Source organism: Frieseomelitta varia, unplaced genomic scaffold (assembly GCF_011392965.1).
Source record: "Frieseomelitta varia isolate USP_RPSP 00005682 unplaced genomic scaffold, Fvar_1.2 scaffold_4, whole genome shotgun sequence".
NCBI lineage: Eukaryota > Metazoa > Arthropoda > Insecta > Hymenoptera > Apidae > Frieseomelitta > Frieseomelitta varia.
In genome coordinates, this window is record NW_025110145.1 from 142,651 (window position 1) to 155,656 (window position 13,006).

At 36.8% G+C, this 13,006-nt stretch overlaps 1 protein-coding gene across 1 annotated transcript; it reads left to right on the forward strand.

The window, feature by feature from the left end:
- Window positions 1-737: 737 nt before the first annotated feature.
- On the forward strand, window positions 738-3,055 carry LOC122531428 (J domain-containing protein-like). The gene is made up of 2 exons (XM_043659349.1): window positions 738-923; window positions 1,938-3,055. The coding sequence occupies exons 1-2, from the start codon at window positions 738-740 to the stop codon at window positions 2,163-2,165; spliced, it is 414 nt and encodes a 137-aa protein (XP_043515284.1). The 3' UTR covers window positions 2,166-3,055.
- Window positions 3,056-13,006: the final 9,951 nt, after the last annotated feature.

Here is a 13,006-nt window from a genome sequence, read left to right on the forward strand (position 1 = left end):
AAAAGTATCGTTTCAATTCTTTGTGAGTACGAATGTGCTCGAACATTCATCATTTGATAATTTATATCGCATCAATACGCTCGTGGTCGGTATTTTTTCATTTTATAAAATAAACATCATTAAATTACCTCGATTTTCTTTCTCTCTCTTTTACTTTGCCATTTAGAAAATTCAACCGAAACGATGTTAAATTAACACGTTGACGACAACGAGAACCTGAATTTGAATTGACGTGGATCCACGTTCGCGGTTACGAGCGTGTTGATATATTATTATTTTATTATATTTATGTTTAAACAATTATAATATATATGTATTATATTATTGTAGCAATTATAATATATATATTATATTATTATATTTATGTTTAAATAATTATAATATATATGTATTATATTATTATAACAATTATAATATATATATATTATATTATTATATTTATGTTTAAATAATTATAATATATATGTATTATATTATTATAACAATTATAATACATATGTATTATATTATTGTAGCAATTATAATATATATATTATTATATTATTATAATAACAATTATAATATATATATTACATTATTGTATTATTATATAATATATTATTATATTTATGTTTAAATAATTATAATGTATATATATTATTATATTATTATAATAACAATTATAATATATATTATATTACTATAATAATTATAATATACATATTATTATTATGTTTATGTTTAAACAATTATAATAAATGCTATATTATTATATTTATGTTGTACTTTCGCACGAGCCTAATCGTAGCGATTTCTTTTTGCCGCAGCACGCAAAGGAAGTTCTTTGCGATCCCGAGCAGAGGAGCAACTACGACAAATGGAGGCGTAGCGGGATTGCCATCAGCTACAAGCAGTGGCTTGGAATGAAGGACCACGTGCATCAGGTGAGAAAAATCCTCATCGATGAGAATTTTTTCGGTGAAAATTTTTCTTACCGAGCGGTAAATGACAGCGTGCGGGAAATCGTGCGAGAAATTTCGCGTTTCCAGCCGAACGAAGAAACTTTCTTCGACGAAGATTACGACACACTTCTTTGCAACTTTCGTAGATTGAAAACTGGTATTGGGATACGAGAGGGAGAATTGATATTCGATTTCGAAGTACAAGTTGTAGTTTACTGGTCTAGTAAACTAGATTTGTTGTTTCTCTTTTCACAAGATTTTTCGGATACTTCGTGAAATAAGAATTTTGATTTGAAATCTGAAGGATTCAACGTGCGTAATTTTTCTTTCTTCAATGTATCTTTTAACGAGTCAGTTACTCTTCTAATTATATGGAAGCAATTTCGATTCCGCTGGAAAATTTCTCGCACGACGCGATTAAATAAACTTCCTAATAACGTTGAAATATTCCAACAACCTCGTCTAATTTTCCACTTATCCTATCCTCTAAGCTCGACTTAACACAGTTCCACGAGCAGACTGGGTCACTTGCGAACGTAGAGAACGCAGATAGTTTTAATATCACGTCTACCAAGTTTTCTTTTTTCATAAAGTATATACCTCGAATTTTTTTTCTACAAAATACACTCGTCAATAAATAAGCAAAACTCTTCGGACAGCGAAGACTCTTTATATTAATAAATTCTTAAGAGAAAACGTGGGCCAAACTGATTGACAATCAGTAGCTGGCGCTTGTACAAAATTTAAAAACCCAACAATACACAGATACATACTTACACACATACATGCTTGTTATTTGTTACATTTAATGAATTAAATTTGTAACATTTAACGAATCAAATCTCAGAGTGATCGTAAAAATATTAGAATTTGAACAAACATTCTTGAACAAAAGTGACTCATCCTGCTCGCCTGTCTCCAATCCCGCAATTAAAACAAAAAAAAAAAGAGAGAGAGAGAGAGAAAATAAAGAAAGAGGACTCGAATGCGTCGCAGTCGATGCACTGGAGCACACCGAAGACGAAGGATCGCATGCTGCAGGACGCGTCTGGCGAGGCTGCTGGTTCCCCTGGCCACACCCTGGGCAAGGCGCAGCCGACGAACGCTCACAGAAGAGCCTCGGAGGGTGGCGCAAACATTTACTATGGGGCACGCCGTGACCTTGGCTGGGACTCGGAGGCGCCCAGCGAAGTGGTGAACAAGTTCCGCAACTACGAGATCTAAAACGAGCGGCCAAGCCCTCCTCTAATTTTCGGATCGTTCCTTGATCGACCAATGATCGCTCGCTCTGTGTGTGTGTGTGTGTCTATCTTTTCTTTTTTTTTTTTTTTCTGGGCTAAGTATATCGAATTCTTCAAGGGGAGAACAAAAGAAAAAAAGAGAAACATCTCGTCTCGTTGTGAATTTATTCTCACGGAGAAGAAGAGAGGACGTTTGAATGGAATTTTTTTCGTTTCTTCTCTTTTTAATATTCGAATGTTATTATTACTCTCTCTGCGTTCGTCGCATGGAGCGCATTGATTTTGTCCGTTCGACTCGACTCGAGATTTGCGGATTTGCGAGCGCTCGGGAAGAAAATATTTGACGATCCCGGCACGAGTTTACGTTCGTTAAGTACCCAAGCGGATTATCCGCGGAGGAGCCTCTGTTGAAGTCGATGGCCCTCACTGCGAATGTAGACTAAACATGCGGCGTCGATGATGGAACGTGGAATAAAATTGCGCGCCACGAGATGAAAGGCGAGCTCGATGTATTCGAGGGTCATGAGAATTCGAAGTGGAATTCGCATCGGCACGAATGAAACTCACGGAGGAAATCTTATTTTCCCCGGGCAAACGGCAATTTGCAATATTAGTTTTCGGAGCGAATATTTGTCTCGCTGGGAATTTTGCCAGGCATTTGGCAAAAATGAAATTGAAAGGTAGAACGTTGGTGGTTAAGGGGGCAGGACAGTTCGACGGGCCTAAATATTACGAATACTTTGGAGGGCTGGTAAAACAAAAGTGAATGTTTGATCGACATGAGATTTTGTGATTTATTTGAACACATTGTGCAACTATAAAATGCAACGTTCGAAAAGAAAAAAAAAAAAAAAGACTTTTTAACGGCATTTGCATAACTTTTTTTTCACATTGACTATCGGTGTGCATGATTCCAGCCAAGCAGGATTAGTTGCAACAAAAAGGCAGAAAACGTTCGAAAGTAAACAATATTCTCTAGGGATTGACGATCCAATATTTTCATTTCTGTGAAAATTATGAAAATAGCAGCTATTTGCTTTTTTTTGATGTATCGAATTTACGCCCAAAATTTCTACGTTTCTTCGTTTATATCTTTCGAAATTGTTACAAATCAAAAAATGTTTGATCGTCAGTCCCTAGTAAATATTACACTAAAGATTTCAACGTATCAAGTTTCACACAGTAATCGATTGATTACATTTCGAGATATCTTGCACATTGTCTCTAAAAACCTAGTTCTGAAAGAAACACGTTTAAAGTTCAGGAAGGTCATTTTTCATATGTATCCCTTACTTACTTATATTTTTTACTTATATATCGCGGCTCACAGTTTTAACAGTTCGCAACTAAATTGAATCCAAGTTCCCCTGACATTCGATTCACCAAAAGTAATATTTGAATCGCACGATTTACACTTTATAATACTGCTTAAAGTTGTAAACAGTGATTCAACTATTCCGTATCCGTGGATTTATTGTTATACCACAAAATAAGACCTTTTGCATCTTATTTCTAACACTTCAAACTACTATTTGAAAACAAAAATTTTTTGATAATTTCAAACTGTCCAGACCCATTGACTTCTGTCGATCCGAGCGACGTCGAACGAACGAGATATTGACTTTCGAAATTTATTATTATTTATTATTATACCCGAAAATAAAACCTTTTGCATCTTCTTTCTAACACTTCAAACTACTATTTAAAAACAAAAATTTTTCGATAATTTCAAACTGTCCAGACCCCTTGACTTCTGTCGATCCGAGCGAACGAACAAGATATACTGGCTTTCGAAATTATCAATATTCGCAACAGCGGAAATCGAGCGAGAGGAACGAAGATAAATTAAATAGCAAATGTCAGCGGCATGGTCCGACGACTCACAATGTCGGTGCCGCTTTTGGCGAGTTCTTTCACGGGGCGAGGACAAAAGGGAAGGAAACCAGAAAGCTCGTTTAAAAGTTTCGAGACGATAGAATAGAGGATGCTCTCGAGGTTTCTCGAAACAAGCGTCGCGCGCTTTCCTTATTTACAATTTTCCTTGACGTTTCATTCGAACGGCATAAAGGAGAATGAACGAGAAAGGAAAGACCATTGAGGGGGAGAGAGAGAGAGAGAGAGAGAGAGAGAAAGAAAGAGAGAGAAAGAATCAAGGCAAATAAAACCGAAGGATCGGTTGGACAGCGCTTTTCAATGTCGTGTCAAGAGAGAAGTTAAAATCCACGATTCCACAAAGGGATTCAAACGTAAGAGAATAACTAGTTGTTTCTACTATAACGTCACTCGCGATGGAATTTACTTAAATGGTCCAGTTCTGCCTGCTTCCATTCTCGAAGGTAACAAGGAATTAACGTGTGCGAATTTTATCGACCGATTATCTGATCGTATAATTTCATTTGCTGAACTAGAAACGATGAAAATATTGGCATATTGGCTCGAATTTATTATAATTAACGATAGACGATCTTAGTTTCGATCGAAATGTCAAAAATTCGGTCACAACATTTATCTAAGCGTTGGAGCTACACTGTTTCCACATAAAACGGAACTAATCCCATAAAAGAAAAACTAGTGATTGCCGATAACTGTATCGAAATCCACACGATCTCGAACAATAATAATATAAAAAAATGAAAGTAATTGTTAAAAAAAAAAAAAAATAAAACTGTTTCTACATGATTAACAAAACAAATACGTCTCTTTTTAAAGGGAGATCTGCAATTGCAAAAAAAAAAGAAAAAAATTCGAATGGTAGTTCTAACGTTAAAATTCTGATGACATTATGTTTCGTGGTGTTTACCGATTAGAAAGAAATTCTCAAGGCAAACCAACGACGAGGAACGTAGAAACGTTCAAACTGGCTTCAAATTGCGAATGGAATTAATTAATTTAATTCGATTAACAAGGGACGTACGTGGTTAATCTGCACCATTTAAGTCCATCGATTGTCGAGTGACTAGAAAATGAAGAAAAATGAAGAAAAAAGAGTAACTCGTTGTTTCTACATTGAGTATTCATCACTAGAACGCTCGAGCAGTTTAGACGTCGAATCAACGTCTGTCTGTAACGTTTCGTGCGCATGACTATCGGCAAGTATATTTTCGAACACTTTGGCTCGCGAAACGTCGTACGCTTTTGATCGATTTTGATCGATCGGCTAAACTGGTCGAGCATGTAGCTGTTTCATTGTTGAGCAAATCGATGACGGCGCACTTGTACCTGTGTCAAACGCAAAAAAATTATATGTCGTTTCCTCTCGACCACAATTGAATGTCTCGAAAAACCTCCGCGAGGTCTCTACCTCTCGTAAATCTCGCGTGAATCACCTCCTTTCCGTGTTTCAGCCAATCCCTTTCGCTGGAAGGGAATCGAACCTAATCTGTGTCGTAATTTATCAACGCTTTAAGTAAAGAATTTCCCACAAAAGTCCAACCTCGATATTGCAGATCTCTAATTTACCAATCGTTCATCTTTGAAAGAATAATTGAATAATTCGAACAATTAAATAATAATTTGTGAATTGTTCGACAGATCCCGAGTGAATTTCTTGCTTAATAATGGTCTCGCTTTTTCATCTGCCTAGATGAAATGTTTCTCGAGATTACGAATTTTTAAATCGCAGCTCGGAGTTTTTAGTCGCGATACCGGAGGCAAAAGAAACAAAAAAAAAAGAAGAACCGATCGTCGAGTGTTGCTCTTTGCTTTCGATTAATCCACACGTCGACGCTGACTGAAAACGGGGAACAAAACGTAGCAAACGTATGACGGATCAACTTTGCGACGAACAATCCGAATATTCGTGCTCGATGAAACTGAAAACTCGATGGAGCTTCGATTTATCAATTTCACCCTCGGAAAATTCCCAGAAACAGTCGACAACCCGTTTTTTCTTTTTTTTTTTTTTTCACTTCCTCGAAATGTTGCATCGTCCGCGCGATTTTACGACGAATTCATCCAGCGAAAGGATTGGCTCTCGACACTTTTGATTATCATTGTCGTTAGACATGCGTTTACGCATTCGTGAGAAATCGAAATCGATCATCAACGTAGAGTTCTCCGACTTGCAAGACCATAATTGTGATATCAGTCGACAGATGCCATTTATTTTTCAACTCTGGTAATCTTAGATCTCGCGTCAATTCTGAGAAATATACGTACGACTCTTCCAATTAAACTTAACAACGTGTCAAGTTGAAGATTTATCTGTTGTATCTGAATATAATGTTCTTGCAAGCATACGATAAATTATACAAACGATGATCACAAATGTATACCTCGAACGAATTACTATCTAAGAGAATCCACAATCTACGCTGCTCACAAAAATTAGGTGATACTTCAAAATGAATGTGAAGCGATAGAAAAAAAANAAAAAAGAAGAAGAAGCGTTTGATTATTTTTTTTTTATTAAACAAGAGCAACTTTCTTCGACTTGTCGTCTGCTTCTCTGACGTTCTCGTTTAATGAAAGGAAATCAGATGCTTCTTGCTTTTATTAATTTAACTTCATATTGGATCTATTAAATCTCTTTATAATTTTATTAATTTTTATCAGTATTAATTTCATTAATTCTTGCGAGCAGTATCAATTGTTCATTCAGCTGCGAGTTTACATCGTTCGTTCTCTCTCCGCGACCAATCAGTCTCACGCGATCGTCGATCACGATTCTAACGATTTCTTCGTTGTCCATCGACTATGGAACATGAATATGGAATAGCTAGTCTCGGCGAGTGGAATTTTTTTCTAACGCACCCCGAACGTCGTTTCTCGCGTTTCACCCGCGTAATTAAGTCACGTAGCCGTAGAAGCTAATGATCGGTGGCCGAAAATAGCAGCAGTGTGTCGACTCGTTATGTATCGATGTGACCTTTCGGTTATATAGTTCGTAAGGCTCCGAGGTAACGGCTTAAAAACGATCCTCCGAATTTACTCTCCGCCCGCGAATATTTTTATAACAATTCGAATACTCCTCTTTCGTTTTACTTTTGCGTTTCGTCTTCAACCATCTTCGAGTTCCGAGCGCATGGAGTCGCGGGCGCAGATCGGTGAAAAAAAATCGGCGGGACAAACGCAGCGAGAATTCGCGCGAATGAAACACAGCGGAAGCGTAGCGAGAGTACTTGCCACGCGCTATCGATCACCAAAAGCGGGAAAATGGAAAAGAAAGAAAGAAAGAAAGAAAGAAAAAAAAAAAAGAAAGAAAGAAACGAGGAATCGTCGATCTGTTTTGTGAAACGAGAGAGAATCGGTGGCGCGTGTTACGCGTTTTCAATGATCGGATTCGGCCTCGTTCTCGAGTTTCTTCGACGACGAGTTAGCGCAATTACTTTGCTCGCCAGATGAAACAGTAATCTGAAAGTCGCAAAGAGTAAGAGAAGCGAGGTTTCTCCTTCTTTTCGAAAATGAAACGTGCGAGATTTCGTCGAAGGTCGAGAACGAGAGATCGATCCTCATGCGATCTCATCACACTACCCGTGCATCTGTCTTCAGCGTATGAGAGAAGAGGAAACATAAAAAAAAAAAAAGTAGAAGAAGAAGAAAAAACAAAAAAAGAAAAATATGAGAAGAAAGGAACGGTGAAAGAGTCTTTCGAAAATATTCCGTATGTGTGTGTTGTTCCCACATCTATATATATTTTTCTAGACACGTCTCCGCGAATTCCACTTCGTGGAACACTGTACCTTCTATCTATATTTATTATTTCCGCGCGATCGACCTATCGATGATATCGTGCATCCGGCCGAGGTCTGGGAGAAACCTCGTCGTTCGATGAAAAGAAAGAAAAAAAAAGAAAAAAAAAAGAGAGATACCGTGAACGCTTGGATAACGGGAACATTTTTTTCTTTTTCGTGTTATAAACGTTGCTGCAGTTTTTTGCGAAATATTCGACCAAGAACGCTTGTATTTCATTATTATTTTTTTTTTTTAATTCCGTTTATTACGTTTTAAGCAAAAAAGAAAAAAAAAAGCTTAACGAAGTATTTTTCAATCCACTTTATCCTTCAACTCATTTTTTCTCTCATTTTCTATCTCTCTCTCTCTCTCTCTCTATTTTTTTTTCTTTTAATATCTCATGGGAACGTTCTTACGATCTTTTTAAATTGAATGCACGTTTTTACGAAAATTATACTGCTATGGTATATTTGACAACGATGGTTTCTTCTCTCTCCTCGTAATACGCGTAAGTCTCTGTTATGTGCGTATAAATAAATAAATAAATATATATATATATGTACAAATATATATGTATATGTATATATATATATACATACATATAAGATATATAAATATATTATAATCGTCTCGCGCTGGACGTCGCGACGATATGTATCCATGCGATTAAAGGTTCAATAAATGTGTTTAATTAAGAACAGTTTGCTTTGTACGTTCGTTAACCAGCAATATGAAAACTCCCGGCATATAGATTTCAATGTATCAACGTGGAGAATATTTTATTTATATGGGATTTAATTAAATTTTCGATTTACACGATGAAACAGAGAGAAAGAGAGAGAGAGAGAGAGAGAGAGAGAGAGAGAAAGAGAGTTAAAATCAAACCTCTTTGGCGGAAATTTCCACTTTGATAAATTTCTAATTTCAATTTATGAAACGTTCTCTCAGATTATTTCCAGATGGAAAATCCACGTTGATAGAAACGAAATTAAAACATACAACTTCTCGCCGGTAATCGAGTAATTTTTGATTGCTTTTCATCGATGCTCGAGGGACAATATTTTCTTTTAATAAAAAGCAACATCGAGCGTTTCCCTTTGATTTCTGCTACTCGCGTCGAATTAGAAACACCGTTTGTCCCAATTCAACGCTCTCTCCGAAATGCACAATGAAATCTAATTTTCCAATTCAAACAAGTTCCAAAAAAAAAAAAAAAAGAAAAAGTCACCGTACAGACGAAATTCCTCAGCAAGATGAGCAAGAATTTGAAGACTTCAAGGAGAATCTTCGAAAGAAAGAGTCCAAGAATTTTATTGAAATTTCGCCTTCGGTAACTCTTCGGAGGATTCTCGAATTCCAACAGGTCGGCAATACATCTCGAAATCGAAGAGTGCGAGTTATAACAATAAAATTTTCGGGCGAAGGTAACAGGAAATCTTATCTTTATAAAGGTTCGAACTTTGTTTCACAGAAACATCGACCTTCGTTTTTTTATAAAAATGTTATCCTCAGATCTTACGAGGTCGCGTGCGAGTGAAGTTTTCGGAATCGGAAAGTCAACGGAAAGGTGAATTCGATCGGGCATTGGCAGAGAACCGGGGTGGAGAAACCGAATCGTTTGGAAAAACTGAAATTGAATTAGCTGTGTGTAACGGGATGAACAATGGACCGTCGCGATCCTTTGTCACCGCGATAGAAAACTTTCCCTATCTCTTGGTTCACGAACGCCTTTGTACACAACGAGCCACCTACGCAGAGACAAATAGACACCGACGGAAGAAAGAGAAAGAGAAAGAGAAAGAGAGAGCACGCGTGTGAAATCATGGCCTAATTCACAGCCACGTGAAACTTAATGTCGTTTGTTCGTCGAACGGGCATTCATTCCGCGTTATCCAGCGGGTACGATTGGATACAGAGGCACCTTTCATTCACTCGTGTCGCCTCTTTTCACCGGTTTCAACTCGAATGGAAACGGCCGCGTAAACTCGCCTCTGCGGACAATTAACATTAGCTCTTTTGTCCAGCACTGATAGAAAACTCGTCGCCGCCGTTTTAATCAGACGGCATTGAGGCGAGGGTGAAAAAAAGAAAAAATGAGAGACACCGTGTTCAAAAGACGAGCGAACTACATTCTCTGTTTGATATTTCGTTTAATTTCGGTACGTATGCTGTTGATTAAAGGAAACGAACAATCGGATACTTGCTATTGTCCTTTGAGCGAAATTAAATGTTTCTCGCGTTGCCTTTATTTTTTTAATTGTTTCAACAAATATCACAGATAACGTTATATCAGAAATATGAGCTGGATTTGCGCGATAAATGTTCACGAGTAAGCTGACCGTGGTACACCGAAACGAACGTTTTTATTATAATTTTCTAGAAGGGATGACTGTCCCTTGTTCTAGTGAATTTGCAATTATAATTTTCTAGAAGTTTTTATTATAATTTTCTAGAACGCTCGTTTTTATTATAATTTTCTAGAAGGGATGACTGTCCCTTGTTCTAGTGAATTTGCAACAAGACTATTCAATAGCAGAACCCTCTTACGCAATAACAGCATTAGTGCAATCTTGCGGTGAAATTGAATCAATTACAAGTCTGAATTTCTAATTACCAACAACGATAGATCAACAATAATTGATTTTGCCACCAATTTGTCGAATAAACGATAAAATTTGCAAAAAGCACAGAGCTAATTTCTCTTTCGTAATTTTATAACGAAAATAACGCTCCGTCGTCTCTCCTCTTTCATGATATTGCTACAATTGTGTGAAGCCAATTTCGCATAATACGAGCATACGTTCCACGTATTAAACAGGATTGTTAGCGTCTAGTATCGCTAAAGACGCGTGGGTGTAATGACAAGTCCAAGTGAAATGGGGATGGACTTCGATTGAACGGGATGTGGGATGTGATGTCAATCGAATAGGTTTAATTCTCCTTTACCCGTGTCACTCGTGAATATCTCGAATTGCAAAAATATTGTCTGTGACGATATGTCGATGAAGCATTAAGCTTTGGCGAAACAGACGGGGACACAGGTACGAGCAGCGAACCATTAGGAATTGACTGATTATTCAGTAAAGAAGGTAGAAAAATTTGATGGAGCGTAATTACCAAGTGTAATTGGATTTGGGAGAAGTTTAACACACGTCGGTTTAATAAACGATGACATAGTTCAAATCTGTTGCATGCAGCACCGCAATCAACTCAGGTACGAATTATTTTCCGTGTAACATCGGGACTGGTTGATAGTTTGGATATTTCGAAAATACCTCAGATTTCATAAATTTCAAGGTCGTATAACAATGTAATAGTAATTTCATAGGAATGCGAGAATTCCAAAGAATCACGATAATCCTCTACGAAAGCTGAAGCCATTAAACTTGGAAAAATTTTAAAGAATTAGAAAAAGAACTCTCCAAGAATCTCTGAGAGATTCGCCGGATTAGCAGAATTTTCTGGAATTCTCCAGAAGTTCGCAAAGTTTCTACGGAAACCAGGACTCCGTAGATTCTCGAAATTTTCCCGAATTTCCCCCGATTTCTAATTCAGTTAAACGAATGACAGGTACGATCGACGAAAGACACTTATTAAAACCGATATAATTTATAAAGTCACGGACACGCGACACATTTCCCTATACGTACGTTTTATTCGCGTGTGAATTATCACCGCGGACACAAAAGGATGGATCCGCAAACAGCAAGCACTCGTCAGATAAACGATCGAAATTGCTGGGAATTCCTTGAAGCGCGAAACGAATGTCTCGCTCCAGTTCGCAATCATCAACCGGTTGGACAGCATTCTCTATTGGGGGAAAACAAAATTCTGTCGTCGTAAGCCCTAAGCGGAAGCTAGAACGCGTCGAATCCAATGGGGACATCGTTCACGGAATAAAATAACAATTAGCAAAGAACTTCATTCCCTCCCTAAAACCTCGTTTTTCACCCTGCGTACTCGACCAGCTTTCCCCGATCGATACGACGTTCGTTGCTTCGTTGCTTTCGTTATTATCAGACGGATCGCTCGTCGGTAGGGTCAAGAAATATCCAAACGGTGAATCAAACAATCGCGTTTAAGTGTCTTACAATTGCACATTGTGCATTTCTATTTCTCTGTGGAATGACTCGCGACTTTTTCGGTGATTTTAGTAAGTAAAACAGCGAATGCAGATAATGCAAATGAGCAAATTAGTGAAATTTATTTATATTTGAGCCGGTTACTTAAATTGCAGGTTTTAAAATATAATAAATAAATATTATTTTATTATAAATAAATATTTAATAAATAAAATAATAATAAGATATTTATAATTAGATATAAAAAGAGATTAGATATAAATAGATATTTAATAAATAAAATAATTCTCCAGCCTCTTAATTACACACTGTAAATATTCACGATCTACTAATGACATTTCATTTGAATAGTTGAAAAGGTGGATGTGTAGTACCAGTTGATTTTTAATATTAGAAAATTAAATCTCGTACCAGCACGCGATGTCTTACATATCAAACCGGGTTTTTTTTTTTTTTTAATAGAAACAAGTTGAGCAAAATGACTGTTACGTCAGAAGGACAGATCGTGATTCTGATTGTAGGTTTTCAGACAATTGTTCTGTTGTTTTTTTCTTTCTTGCTTTGAAAGATGTTCTTGTTCCAGTGCGCGCAAATACTCTGTTTTCCTGGATTTGTTTCTAGCAGCGTCTGTTTCAAACAAGCTTTATAGGTTATATTTCCTTTGAGGACGAAGAGCGAGGTATAATCAGTCCTCCGTAGAAAGTTGGCAGTCCGTGATTATTGTTTTGCGTATTGTTGTTTTGTGAAACTTCACGACGTCTCGTTCAATTAAGGAATCGTATCTCTATATGCGAGTGTAACTTTGCAGAACGTTTATTTATGTAATACTCAATAAAACGAAGAAATTCGAATCGAATGAAGCACGGCTGGATAATTTAAAAAAGACATAATTGTATTTCTTAGATACGCGAGCTGAACCATTAAATCCCTTGGTATTCTCAATCACTCAGACGCTTCTATAAAAATAATTCAGATTTTAACCTATTTCGTAATTTATCTGCAATATATCTTCTTTTTAGTCCATTTACATTACCGAACAATTATTATTAAAGAGAATCCCAGAAAATTA